At 40.6% G+C, this 15578-nt stretch overlaps 1 protein-coding gene across 1 annotated transcript in view; it reads right to left on the minus strand.

Annotated features, from left to right (window-relative positions):
- Nucleotides 1-919: 919 nt before the first annotated feature.
- Nucleotides 920-15578, minus strand: part of dnaaf11 (dynein axonemal assembly factor 11) — a 38717-nt gene continuing 24058 nt past the window's right edge. Inside the window, exons 10-12 of the mRNA XM_084007442.1 lie at nt 15006-15101; nt 13440-13531; nt 920-1410 (exon numbers count right to left, since the gene is read on the minus strand). Coding sequence (XP_083863568.1) covers nt 1215-1410; nt 13440-13531; nt 15006-15101 — 384 coding nt within the window. The 3' untranslated portion in view covers nt 920-1214. The remainder of the gene's footprint in view (nt 1411-13439; nt 13532-15005; nt 15102-15578) is intronic.

Genomic DNA, 15578 nt, shown 5'->3' on the forward strand with positions numbered 1-15578 from the left:
TTGTATAGAAGTCAATGAGAAAACTATCCTACTAATTCTAAACATACATTCATGTTCTCAATCTCTAGTTAAGTCCAGTTTCAAAAAAATAAGTTTCCCTGGAAACACAAGGGAGAGTTCAATTTAATTGAATGGGAATGTAATTCTGTAAGTCCTGGTGTGCTGGTAATGTACTGGTCTCAACAGATCCACATCTACTCAGTGACCCAATGTAGAACCAAAGTACAATACTGCACATGAACTACATTACATCCAATACTTCAAATATATATTTTGGAAAATAACTATAAAATATATATAATTTTAGAATAACAATACTCAAATTGGATCTGCTTACAAAGATGAGATTACATAAAGTATTAGGCACAGGCATCAAAATCTCCTGGAGGATTCGAGCCAAGTAGTCCAAATATAGAACGCTGGGATGATAAAAGAAGAGTGTAGCTGTCAGGAGGAAAAATGGTCCAAAGCCAAAATGATCTCTCAAGGCACTGCGGCTGCAACGGCACTCAGAGTTGCTCGGGGAGGAGGAGGAGAGGACGGAGCCGTGACCTCCAAGCTTTTTGGGTGACAGCTCAGAAAGGAAGTAAAGAGCAAGGAGACTTGAGTGGAGTTTCAAGGAGAGATGAGCAAGCATCAGAATATGTTTGGACCGGTGTCCTCTGGGCCTCAGATCAAAGTCTGTCAGAATATCGATTTCTGAGCTTGGAGGAAGACGCTCGAGAGGAGCGCCGCAAGAAAACAGGCTGAACCATAACGGCTTCCAAAACACACAAATGAACCAGGCAGAGAGGGCCAAAGCAGGCTGATTGATTTTCCAGCTCTCTGCAGTATTGCACCTCCAGCTGCAGTTTATATGGCAAAAACCAAACATCTGCAAAAAGTAACAAAAGGAAATTCACTTTTATTTTCTCCCTGAAGATTTTATTTAGTCTTGGCAAAAGAAAACAGTGGAACCTTCCAGTTCAATATGAGCAACGTGCGTTTTGTTTTCTGCAGCAGTAGTGCTCACAGCTCACAAGTAGGAAAGTTATCTAAAGGTTCAATAAACTCTTAAAAGCCTGGTTTGTAACACAAAGAGAGAAGCTGATATTATCTATTTTTACTTTTCTAAAGTCCACAAACACAGCCCCTTGACAGGATGGAAGACCTCAGAAAGGAGGCTTAGAGAACAGTTGTGTCCATCCTTGGTAGTCAGTGTTATTTCTTTAGTCTTATACCAGTGGGGGGACATCGGGGTCGTCCACAAACCCGTCCGAGAAGCCACTGTGACTTGTGGTGGAAGGCGGAGCCAACCTGGACATTTCCAGCGGACCTGCGTCATTGTTCTGGCGCCGTACGATGTTGGCGAGGTCGACGGTCGTGTGCTTGCTGGGGTCGACTTCCAGCCTCTCAGGAACATGGCTGCTTCTGATCAAACAACAGAGAATGGAATCAGTCACAACAACAGCATCTGCTCCTTCTTTCAGTCAGTCAGTCAATTGTATTCTATTTGATCAATATTTTTGTTCATCACTTATTTTATTGTATTTAAGCTGTAAATGTACTTCATAAAACAACAAGATGGGATTTTTTTTATTTTATTTTAAGTTGTATTTTATGATTTTATTAATCAACTTTATTTCACACTTTACTACTTTTGTATTTTATTATTATTTTAGTCATCTAGTTTTTATTTCACACCACTTTACTACTTTTGTATTTATTATTTCATTCATCTAGATTTTGTCAGACTGATTTACTTTGGCTGCTGTTCTAAATTCTATTTCATTACATTTTTTCATTTTACTGTCTTTATTGCCTGCATTCATCTCAAATTGTTAAACTGCTGAGTTGTTTTTGTATTTTCTGTTAATGCAGAACTTTCTTTGTGACAGAGTATTTCTACACTGTGATGCTGCTAATGTTACTTTTCACTAGTCAGAACCAGAGTTCTGACTTAGAGCAGAGATTAAATGTTTGACTGCTATATATCCACATGTGCCCACCAGCCAATCACAAAAATGTAGTTTCAGTGACCACAAATACACATCACATTTGAACATAAGCCAGAGCCTGCATGAACCAATTTAATTTCCCACAAGATTATTACATTTGTTAATAGTTACCTTGTACATTAAACCACTTGTAGTTTGTTCTGGTAATGCCAGGAGACGCCAACGTTTTAAGACTTAATGGGACTGTTGAGTTCAATAGGGGACCTGATGTAGAAGTGATGTATGGTATAACAGTGCAGGACATGCAGCAGTAAATATTACTGTTCATATATGCATTGTAGTTTAGGTGTCATATATAGAGCCTCATACATAAAGTAGATATATCAGGCCCTTGTAGAGCTGTGAAATAAATTACCAGATGTCATATCCAGTATGTTTAATATCTAAGAGGGATGTGCACTCTCTTTTGGGGTCCTGTGAGAAGACATTTGCTTGTTGTGAATATCTGATGAAAGCACAAGAAAGACAAATGTCTTACAGCTGCTTTTGTTTTGACATTCAACATCTTCATCCAAAAGTGAAAGTGAAAAGATCTCATCTCATTTGGAAAAGTCACTTCCTTTAATAATATGTCAGCTGAGATTAATTGATCAATTCAGTGTCACGTGCTACTGTGTAAAAAAAAAGCATCCATGAAGTCATCTCCAGGGGGGTCCTTGCCACAACCGCAATCTGTTACCATGAAACCAATGGGTTACCACTCCTCCTCTGAGCTCACTGCTTCCATCCCAAAACGATGAAGTCTTTCCATTTATCAATTCATCAATGTATAATGTATAAACCACAGGCCACACAGCCAGATGAGCTGTGAGTGGTGAATGATATTAAAATCCTTTCTGGGGATTGTGAACGTCTGTCTGTTTGTGTGCGTTTGTGTAGGCTGAGATCATTTCCATCAGTTAAGACACAGACAGGAGAGAGGGGTGTGTCATACAACAAAGGTCCCAGTTGGAACCAGTCTGCCCGGTTCTGAAAAGTGAAACAATCTCAAGTGCCTTAAACTTGCATTCTCTCTGCTGGCCATCAGGGGGCGACTGCTCTGGTTGCAAAAAGAAGTCTGATTGTATGGAAGTCTGAGGAAATTACCCTACTTCTCACTTGATGTTTTTCCTCAGTAAACATTGTAAACATGAGTTTATGGTCTTAATCTCTAGTTTCAAGTCTTCTTCAATCCAGCATGATGTTCATTTAGTAAATGATGGTCCATTTAGAGTCAAATAGACCAGAAAGAAGGGGAGGTTTTAGGGCAGGGCTAATAAGTCTTTGCTACAGCTGCTACCAATGCAGTACTAAGATTACTTTAACACTAAGTTTATCTTAAATTATGAGCTAACTTTGTTAACGGCTTCACACCAGATGGTGGGAAAAAAATCCAAGATGGTGATGGCCAACTTGCCAAACTCGAGGCTTCAAAACCGTAGTCGCAAACCAATGGGTGACGTCCCAATGACTACGTCCATTTCGTATAAACAGTCTATGGTTGGAATTGAACCAGCACCCTGGAGTAATCAAGTAACTCTTTCAAAACAAAAGAACCAATCTGAAATGTTTCACGTTAATCTACTTCCCAATACGAACCCCATATTTAAATCTCTCTGTCCTAAAAGTTGTAAAATGCACTAATAGCCAAATTATGTTCCTACCACCATTCATTTGAATGAGATAAGGCAAAGTGAATTTATGAGAAGAGACATGATGAAGAATGTGTGAAAAAAGGAGACAAGTTTTCTCCAAGAGTCCTTACAGTTTAAACTGAGCTCTAATTAAAGAACGAAAGCAAACCAGAGTAATTACAGAGCATGAAGCAGCGGCACAAGGCTGCAGCTGAAGCTCGAAGCTATTTGCTGGTGAAATGGGTTTAATTAAAGTAATATGTTGATGTTATTCCATGTTTATCTACTTGACTCTCCTGAGTACCTCACTATCTAATATTATATGATAGGACAATCACTACACTGTAGCAACAACTTGAAACTGACACCTCCATCATAGATATTTATCCGTGTTTTTGGATAGAAAGGTAATGTTTCACTGTGTGAAACCTGAAAAGGCTTTAACAGAAGCTAGTTTGTCAGTCGTCAGCCATATGCTTTAGTTATTCATCTCCAAAGGCAAAGACAATAATAATGAAATCTTGCGGATTTTCCAGGAAGTGTGTTATAATTATCATTTAATCTCCTGCAGAGCAGCTGACAAACAGCAGGAGGGCACAGGAGGCGGGGCCACGTCATTACTCTGTGCTTTCTGACACTTGATTATTGAGAGGGGAATAAAGCTGCCAAAGGACATATACTGTACCGTTAGCACACTGCTACTTTCAGTCCTGGCGTCATTCACTCTGCAGCAGGAAAATGACAAGCTCAACGGGAGAAAATGGGAAAGTAATTTTCCTGCTGATCGAGGAGGAAGCAAGTGTCTATTTTTAGATATGTTTAGTACAACAGACATGATGTCCAGACAGAATTTTAACTGCTGCAGCTCGGACAAGACAAACAGAATTGGAAAGTGAAATTTCCCCTTTAGAAACATAGTCCTGAGCTCAAGTTTTCACGAAAAAAAAACCCCAACCAAATACAAAAAGAAAGCTTTCATGAAATGTATGATCAACCATCATTTGATCTATAAAACATCTGTTAATAGTAAAAAGACAACGTCTACCCAGAGCCCACTGTCTAATTTTGTCTGAACACCTCAAAACCCAAAGATATTCAAGAAAGGATGGAGAGAAGATTAGAGGATGATATTTTACTTTAAAAAATATTAAAAATTGATGCATTGCATTGACAAATCATTTCAGCTGTACTGGAATTATTTTTTTATTTTAAATTCAACTAACTCTTATTCTGATTAAAGCAACACTAAAGAGTATTTAGTGCCTTAAAATAATGTTTCCAAAATAGTTTCAGTGGTTCATCACCTCAAAACCGGGTGAACGGCACTTCAGCATTCGCTCTGCAGCCCTCTATTGGCTGTAACCGCACTATGTAACTTCCTACCTCGTCGGGTAGCGGTTTTGTAGTTCTAATGAGACTACGAATTTGACCTGCTTTACAGCAAGCGTTACAAAAGCCGGTAGGTGGAGGCTCTGCATGGAGATCAGTGGGAGAACACCCGGCAGGTGCGTGGAAGATACCTTGCAGCTAGGTAGTTTTTAAATTGCCGTCATGGCAGAGCCTGCAAAGAAAAGGAGGAGTATAATGTCCGATGAGGTAAAGGAAAGAAAACGGCAGCATGACAAAGAAAGAGCTCGAACGAGAGTGAATATCGGACCGGCTCACACTCGTTGGCGAGAGCTGAAGGAGGCTACAAAATGCAAGACGGATGGTGACTTGGCTTTGTTGCTGCTGGACTTGTAAATAATACCGGTTCTGTGTACAGTACATTGTTGATTATATTATTGGCTCATGTTAGCTAAGGCGTTAGCTATTGTGCTAATATATATATGTAACTATCGCTATGGCTCATGTTAGCTAATCTTAGCTAAGGCGTTAACTACTCTACCTTGTCACTGGACATCGTTCAACTCCTTCATCGTTTCCAGAGCTGGTTCTGCATACAAACAAATAACGTGCGTGCGACGGTAGGCTGCGGTAGGCTAAATTATTTACGACGGCAGTAAAGGACAATTCCCTTCCGACCTGTAGGGGGACCGAAGAGGAAAACTTCTTAAGTGTTGCTTTAAATCATTACAGACCCATACATTAAATAATTACCACTCTATTTAGTAACATTCTGAATCATTTATCTTGTGAGTTAAGACCTCAAGGTGGTTCCATTTTGAATACTGGAATTTCCCTAAAACTAGAATTACCTCCTTGTGGTTTTATGCCTCCGCCAACTAGTCATATTGCAGTTTACGTGACTGTCTGTCCAGTCATCACATCCTGTAGACGTTTGCATGAAATTGTCATGATTAGTATGAAACTAACTATAAATGTTAACAGGACAATATAATGTAACAAACAAAAAGTAACAAAACGTAACAACGTAAAGTTATGTAACAATGGCAACAATGTAACAAGCAAGGTAACGTAACCTTACGCAACAACCGTAACGACTTCTTGTTTTGAAACCCTGAAACCCCCATATTCCCAGTTAAAATAAAGGGCTACTTACTAATGTCAGAGTAGGTCTCATGAATGACTAAGCTTTTATCACCACTATAAGCTTCTGTAAGGTTATCATTCTCAGTTCAGTGGAGGGCTCCAACAGTAATTGAGTTGTAATCTACTGCAGTAACATCATCAGCTGGTTCTGTTTAGTGTCCGTAGCCACCGATCCACACAGGATTAGGTTTGGATGTGATTCACCTTTAGATAAGAAGCAGACTAAACAAGTCACATGGTCTCAGACGTCTCATGTTCTGCATGGCCTGGTGGAGAGATGTGATACTGTTTAGCATTTATTGTCCATTACTGTGAGGTCTATGAGTATTAATGTCACATTGAGGCTTTCAAAACAATTTTAATTGTATGTTGAATGGTAATTTTACAATATAAATAAAACTAAGAAAATCAGCAAATTCATCATCATCCATCCATTGTCCTCCACTTATTTCGGGGCCAGGTCTTGGGGGCAGTAGACTCTCCCTAGAAACACTTTTCAGTTCCTTTTGCGGGAACCTGAGGTGTTCCCAGGCTCGATGGGCTATATAATACCTCCAGCGTTTTCTGGGTCTACCCTTGGGCAGCTTTCCAATTGGACATGCCTTGAACACCTCTAACAGGAGGCTTCCAGGAGGCATCCTGATGAGATGCCTGAACCACGTCAACTTGCTCCTTTCAATGCCAAGGAGCAGCAGCTCTACATAGATCTCCCTCCGGATGTCTGAGCTCCTGACCCTATCTCTAAGGCTGAGCGGAAGAAGCTCGGTCAGTCCATTCCTTTTTGCAGATGATGTGGTTCCATCGACTCCTTCAGAACGTGACCTGCAGCACGTACTGGGGCGGCTATCAGCCAAGTGTAAAGCAGTTGGGATGAAGGTCAGTACACTCAAGTCTCAGGCGATGGTGCTCTGCGGGAAACAGGTGTTGGGGAGCAGGGGGGTTCAAGTATCTCGGGATCTTGTTCACGAGTGAAGCAAAAATGGATTGTGAGATGGACAGGTAGTTTGGTGCGGCAATAACAGTGAGGCAGGCATGGTCATTAGGTTTGGGTAGTTCCCAAAGAATGAGGTTGAAGATACAAGCAGGTGTTAGCCTCAACAGCATTACATAAAACTAAAAGATACTGTGTTTGCTGCTTTTCTCCTCTTTCAAAAAGTCAACATTAATAGGACCTGTGGTTATTTGTTTCAACTAGAGCTGTGCGATATTACGATATATATCGTAGAACGATATAAAAATGTCTACCGTAGGATATAACCCTCTGTCGTTTATATCGTAATTTTAACGTGTAGGCTACTTGTTTAGCACTGTTGCTACACGCATTTCCACTGCATGCGTCTCCGCTGCGTTGCGTCTCCGCCACGCCAGCGGAGCAGATACGTTTCACTTTAGTCTATGGGTCAATCCCCACCAGGTCCCCTGCGCTGCGTGTCCGCTGCGTCTCAGCTCCGGCAGTCCGCAGCTCTCCGCAACAAATACGGACTTCTATTTCTCTATTTCTGGCGGATGCCGGACCACGGTGCAGCAATTCAGCACAGGGCAAATATAGCGAAACAGGAAGTTCGGTACATACTCAACAATAAAACTTTTCAAAATAAAACACTTGGTATTTGTCCACTTGATATTTGTTTTTATAGGTCCAGCTGCGAGGCCTACTGGCTGTCCTAACCTGAACAAGATATTTATTTTTTTATATTTACATAAAAGCTTGTAATAGTTTTCGTTGCAAAAAGTCACGAATAAAAGGAAAGAAGAAAGTGCCATTCATTTGCCTTTCATTCACATGGTTATCAAAAATAGTGCTGAGATGTGATTGATTTATTTATATATATATATATATATATATATATATATAATTCTAAGAAAAAATACTATATCGGGATATATATCATTATCGGGATATAAAATTAGCTATATCGGGATATAACATTTTGTCCATATCGCACAGCACTAGTTTCAACAGTAAAAACCCTTCGCTAGAAAAAAAGGGATATGTTGTTCTTGAATGAAAAATATGTTTCATGTCAGCCTTGTATCACACATGCAGATGTACAACCACATGCCATGTGGTTAACATTATGAGGGATTGGTTTTGGTGACTTGCTCTGCTTGTGGTACAAGGCCCTTGCTCTGAGCAAATACAAAAATGACGGAATTCAACGTATCCGAGGCAGAACAGTTTTTCCTGGTGACTGGGCTTTATTTGCAAAAATAAAAATACATTAGAGACTATAAGTGTCTATTTTATTAAATATTCCATCTCTGAAATAGAAAACATATATATAACCACAATGTCTCCCCTTCGATCAGGTAGTTCCTGATTTTAATGAAAATGTGTCCATTTGTAGCTTTTCAATTTGTATTGAAATAAAATCCTTGCATTTCTGCTTTTGTTAAGAATGTAATGCAATTATTTTTTACAGCTTTTAATGCACAATTTGTTGATAAATATGAAACATATCATCCATCACTGTCAATTTAAATCCTAAACAAAATATATAGACTCCTTTACATGTGAATAATGTGAAGGTGTTGTTGGGACTTTGAAATTGTGTTGACTCTTGAAATTTTGAGCGTATTCTAGTCCTGCTCAATATTAAGTGTCCTGAGATGACTTCTGTTGTTTGACGGTATAAAATTGAATTGAATTGAATTTATCATGTAAGGTGACATTGGGTGTTTGAAAGGTGCCAACAAATAAAAATTATTATTATTATTATTATTATTAATAATTTATTATTTACCTAAAATGGATGCAAATGTATTAGCTTCGTAAAAGTTTTCTTTGATACTAACCGGGAGCTAAATTCCTTTACAGGATATTAATTAAGATGATGCTCATCTTTGTAACGGGCAGGTAAACCTAATCATCAGCACTCAATGCGAGATGGATGGAGTCATTAGTCCAGGGCTGCTCTACTAATGCCCTCCCTGGTTAAGAAGTCCAACATGGCTGACTGTAATAAGTCACCCAAGGCAAAGGCCCGTCGGTCATCATATCTCACATGTAATGAGGTCTGAGCAAAGTCTCGCACCTTATTATCAGACAGAGAACGTGTTATAATGAGAGAGCAGGAGACTGGTAAATGCATATGGTGCAGTATTGATGAGGTCATTTGTTGTGAAGTTTGCAACCTGGCTGCAGGTGGGGGTGGGGGGGGGGGGGGGGGGGGGGGTGCGAGGGGGGTCAGAGCATGAACACCATGCTTATTCTTTTTAAACAAAGATAATCAAAAGAGTCCTGAGGGACACCATCGCTGGGTCAATTTATTACTGGTAGAGTTGACTCATGCATTATTCTGACTTCACTGCAGAGGTTGTAGGGCCAGGCCTTTCTGTGGCCCTGGAGACACTGTGACCCCCCCCATGTAAAAATGAATTAACAGCTGAGTTTTGGAACACAGTGATATAGAAATAATTAGTTAATTAACAAAGATAGATAGATAGATAGATAGATAGATAGATAGATAGATAGATAGATAGATAGATAGATAGATAGATAGATAGATAGATAGATAGATAGATAGATAGATAGATAGATAGATAGATAGATAGATACTTTATTGATCCCGAAGGAAATTCAAGTACTATGTAATAATAACTATGTTTGCAAATAGACCTGGCAACTATATTTGGAGAACTGATTATTTGTTGTAATTGTCATGCATTTCTCTTATTGCTCTGGTATATAATACAACAATTCATAGATTATTTGTCATAAACGCATCTCTAAATACATAATGGTAAAACAACTGATTACTCTGTAAATAGAAAACAAATTGCTTATAATTACCAAAAATTGTCAAATTCCAGTTTCTCAAATTTCAGAATGTTGCTGTTTTTCTGCATTTTGAACGTGATTCACACCTACAGTTCAGTTGATTTGGTCAAGAGACTCAAGGAACCTGGTCCAGTTCTTGGGCACACTGAATTCTAACAAATGAACGATGAGTTTGTTATACATGCTGACAGGTAACTCGTTGCTTGGACAGTTTCAAGTTATGGTGACTGAGTTTGTGCAGCACTTTTGCTATTTCATTAATAATTCAGGATAAGACGTGCATTAATCCTGCTGAACTCATCGGCCAAACATATTTCCAAAGATCCATCAGGTCTCTAACACCTACAGCCTAATTCAGCACTAATGTGACTGGATGTGGGAGCTGGTTTAATCCAAAAAGGCCCAAAGCTCCCTCTAGTTGGGTGGGATCTGATCACGCAAACAATGCTTACCGAACCGTTCTTTTGGTTCTTTTTCAAGACATCGCCTTCAGTAATTGGAGCCTTGAATGCATTTTTCAGTTCCTTTTATAGACTTGAAAATAAACGAATGGATTGATTGCTTTCATGTCAAAAGAAAAAAAAAATCTATTGATGAAAATAATGTGAACCTTTTTTTAGTTTAGGAGTGTTTAAGTGTTTAAGCAGGAACTGTATGTCCACTGACATATTTGACCCTGACCTCTGACCTTTTAAAAACCACATGGGACTTTATCCGAGACGATGAGCTGTGGGTTTTAGATAATGCTTGACCTTCAATTTCATGAGACAATTCACGCAGTGCCCTGCCTTTTGTCATCAAGCAAATACTTTAGCAGATCCATTTCCATCCACGCCAGAGGCCGACTTTAGAATGTGTGGGTAAGCCTGGGGTCAAAGGTCACCCATAATCATGTCCAAATGATGCTATAACTCTGCCGCCAGCAGTGCGGCTCACCTGTCACCTTGCTGTGCAGCAGGAGCAGCTTAGCATTTTTATCGAATGTTTAATTTGAGGGTACAGGATTGCACCGGGGCTCTTTACTGTGTTTGATGGGGCCAGCTGAAGGACAAGAAGGGGCTCCTGGTCATAAAATGGTAATGATGATATTGCTGTGACGAGTGCACCTCCAGGCAAGGAGAGGAAATGGGGCTCAGCACTGCGGACTAACGTGGTCATTAAGCTGCTCTGAGATAACCTTAACTAGACGTCACTGAGCTGGTCATCAGTCTCCTCCACAGTGGAAGAGGTACTGTTAATATTTTTATGATAGTGTGATACAAAATACAGAATGTAATATATACTGTATATGTTATTTTAGATAAAGTTTCCAATGTGATCGGAGGAGATTTTAAACCTGAAGATGCTTGCTTTTATACATTTATGGACCATTTTTGCAAGTTTTAGCCCCTTTATTAAAAAGAACATGTACTTTCAAATGGCCAATGCTATTATAGAGTGGTTTGTTCTAATGTCTCTTGTCTCTATTTGCAGCAAAACTATACTAAAATAACTATTGAGTGTTAACGTTCATTCCAGACCTTGGAAATGCAAGTTGACAAATTACTGATTATGCGGTTTCAGCAAGATTTGTTCATTTGTTTTTCAAATCATGCTCAGCGACACGAAACGTGGAAAGTCAGTAGATTGTAATTCTATGACTATTTCACAAACTGCCAGGAGACTCTGTTCTACAGTATCACTGCACCATTTAGTCATCTTTTTTTACACGCTGAAAATAAAGGGAGAGAAATTCGATGGATTGGAACTTTTGTAGCCTATCTTGACCACATGTACATGTGTTGCAAATTTAAATAAGACGCTCGAGACCTGAATACAACTTTTGTTTTGAGCTGTATTTGGATGGAGAGAAAGGGGAAAAAAAGATTTACATTTTGGTTAAGGTTGTGCTGGGATCAGATATAAGAATCTCATCCAAAAACATCAAATCACAGCAGCTAGAGCCTGAATGCCTCACACTTAACCTCACAGTGAAAGCTGAGTATTCTGCTCTATGTGAGACACTATGAGTATCCCGGTGTGAAGCTGCGGCTCTGGTCAAGGTCGTCAGTGGCCAGTATCAGTGGTCGTTAGCTGGGAGGGTGCTCTCATCAACACGGCTGATAACATTATTCAGGCAGAGCGTTTAATATACAACAGGCATCTGTAATTAGGACAACAGGGACCTGATAAGCCGGAGGCATTTGAATATGTGTGAATTCAACTCAAGGCCAAACGAAGACTAACAACACGGCCGACCGGGACAACACTTGTCTCCAATGAATTCATACAAACACGGACCATCCAGCTGCCTGCAGGACACAGCTGTGCTGCTAGTTGCCTCATTAATATCAGAAAGTGTAGAACTTTATCTACTAATACCACCAGAACAGACATGTGAATAGAATTCACATGACAGACAGGGAACCGACATGTAGACAGGTAACCAGTCTATCTCAGGGCTGACATGTAGAGACAGACAGGTAACCAGTCTATCTCAGGGCCGACATGTAGAGACAGACAGGTAACCAGTCTATCTCAGGGCTGACATGTAGAGACAGACAGGTAACCAGTCTATCTCAGGGCCGACATGTAGAGACAGACAGGTAACCAGTCTATCTCAGGGCTGACATGTAGAGACAGACAGGTAACCAGTCTATCACAGGGCTGACATGGAGAGACAGACAGGGAACCAGTCTATCACAGGGCCGACATGTAGAGACAGACAGGTAACCAGTCTATCACAGGGCTGACATGTAGAGACAGACAGGTAACCAGTCTATCACAGGGCCGACATGTAGAGACAGACAGGTAACCAGTCTATCACAGGGCTGACATGTAGAGACAGACAGGTAACCAGTCTATCACAGGGCTGACATGTAGAGACAGACAGGTAACCAGTCTATCACAGGGCCGACATGTAGAGACAGACAGGTAACCAGTCTATCACAGGGCTGACATGGAGAGACAGACAGGTAACCAGTCTATCACAGGGCTGACATGGAGAGACAGACAGGTAACCAGTCTATCACAGGGCCGACATGTAGAGACAGACAGGTAACCAGTCTATCACAGGGCTGACATGTAGAGACAGACAGGTAACCAGTCTATCACAGGGCTGACATGGAGAGACAGACAGGGAACCAGTCTATCACAGGGCCGACATGTAGAGACAGACAGGTAACCAGCCTATCACAGGGCTGACATGTAGAGACAGACAGGTAACCAGCCTATCACAGGGCTGACATGTAGAGACAGACAGGTAACCAGTCTATCACAGGGCTGACATGTAGAGACAGACAGGTAACCAGTCTATCACAGGGCTGACATGGAGAGACAGACAGGGAACCAGTCTATCACAGGGCCGACATGTAGAGACAGACAGGTAACCAGTCTATCACATGAATTGTAATAGTGTAAAGACAGCAACATATGACTGAGAATGAGATTTAGATTGAATGGATATGAAGTGTATTTGAAGGCAACGTGTTAATCATCCATCCTGTCCACACATTATAAGAACGTCTGGATCATCAGGTTTGCAGCTGCGGTGGGTAGAGAGAATGTCTTGTATACCTTTTATCGGCCCCAGGCGAGCTGCTGCCGCGAGTTGGACACGCTCTGGACGGACGTGGAGCGGTCTTTCTCACTTTGATTTCACCTTCAGCCTAAAGACACATCAGAGGAATATTTAGTTCTGTGCAAACAGCTTTCACACTTTCATTTGTGAACCGTTTACTGGCGCTTTGGTGCAGGGTGTATCAGAGGCCATATGGAGGATTAATAGTCTCTGCAGTATCAGCACCTGTGTCTCTTTATAGACACCATAAAGAGTTCCATTCCTTTGTTAAAAAGCAGAGTACAAACTCGGCGGGAGGAGCAAACAATCACAGAAAACAGCCATTACCCTGAAGTTTATCAGTAAAGCTGAAATGGAACAGTGTAAATGAGATCTCTGAAGTTTTTCTTCAAAGAGAATCATCAGGTTTTGCTTCATGACGTCGCCCCCTACAGGATGCAGCTTCCCAACCCTCCAAAACCCCATGATGTTGAGAGCCTGGTATCGTTTCCTGGATGAATACACCTCGAACTGACTGATTAGGGGTTTTAACTAAAAGCACATTTTAACACACAGTCGAAGCGGTTTAAAGGGAGCAACAGCCACATAGATCGTAGAGCCTGGAGATAATTACATTATAAAGTGTTATACAAGTTTACATTTTGCTTTGTAGCACAAAAAGAAATGTGAGGGTAATGACCAAAAGTAATGACCAAGTAATTGAGTTGTTTTCATACACTATGGATGACACAATTTTGGAGGCCAACAGGATTATTGAAGAAAATAAACTTTGTGGCATACAAACGTTTATGATACTTACATATTGAAAACATGGCTAAAAAAACGCTAATGAGAGTCGGACTAGTCAGCATGATGAGTAGTCTCAATTAGCCACGTTAGCAACCCCCTTTTTCAAAAGACATGTAAAAGCTTCATATTCACCAGAGGGGTATAATATTTACTGTTATATTTTATAATCTCTCTTCAACTTGTGTTCACCACAGACCTTAGACCAGGCATCTCACCAAAACACATTAAAAAAAACTATTGACTTTGAGACGAGGGAACCGGAAGTGCAAACTGCGCTACCACTCTATACTTACGGAAATAATCCCTCTATATAATTGATTCTACAATAATCCATGTAATCATGAACAATGACAGGTGACAGAATCAAGAGTGACAAAGTTCTCAGAACAGATGGAATAAACAAGCACCAGACTTGACCTTGGAGACCTCCGTTTCCTGTCCCGTGTGAAACCAGAAGTAAACGTTGACGTTCTTGTCATGTAAGCAACTTCTTCACACTTTTTATTGTTTAAACACTGCCGAGGTTTACAAAGACACACTGATGGCTTATGTTGCTGGACACTAACTTGTCTTAAGATATCATACTATCTGTTCTATGAGGACACGTTGTGATTAGGGTTCATCCCCTGTGGAAGACGAACCTCTGCACTACAGTTTGCAATCGTCAACTCTGAATTAAATTGTTGCTGAAAAAACTAATTAAAAAACACCCTAAAAACAATGTGCAGCTGCCTCTGGTGTACTTCCCCTGCCTGATGAGAAACTGTACGTACCCTGGGCATGGTGAGGACCAGGTGTCCCGTGGTTTGGGATCTCTGAGCTGTCGAACTGTCGGGCTTCACTTCAGCAGGCAGGACAATCTGAAATATCTGCAGAGTAAATTATTCATAACTTTAATTAGCGAGATTAATGCGCTGATCTGGCACAGACGCTGTCCCAGTGTGTCAAATGACTTTAATCATTAGTGGGCCTTTTTATAGTTACACTTTCCAGAATAGACGTGTGAGAGTGACCAGAATAGCTTCGACTGTGAACCGTGGAAATCAATCACTGGAGCAAAATCCTGTGGAAGTCAGAATGATCCATGCAGGAGGAATAATAGGCATAAAAACGACTTTCATTTTTCAATCTACTTTTATTTGATTCTGAGGGGGTATTGAGGGGGAATCATGCTAACGCCAGACAGAGAACAAGGAAAACTCCGACCTGTAACTCCTTCACAGGCCAGCTGCTGCCAAATGTGGCTGACTTGATATACAGATGACACCTACAGTCCCCCCATCCCCCGCTCCCTCTCCTCTAAATGAGTTCATATTTAGAAGGAGTTGATTTATCACTGCGTAAAT

This window comes from Eutrigla gurnardus (assembly GCF_963514095.1).
Source record: "Eutrigla gurnardus genome assembly, chromosome: 4".
NCBI lineage: Eukaryota > Metazoa > Chordata > Actinopteri > Perciformes > Triglidae > Eutrigla > Eutrigla gurnardus.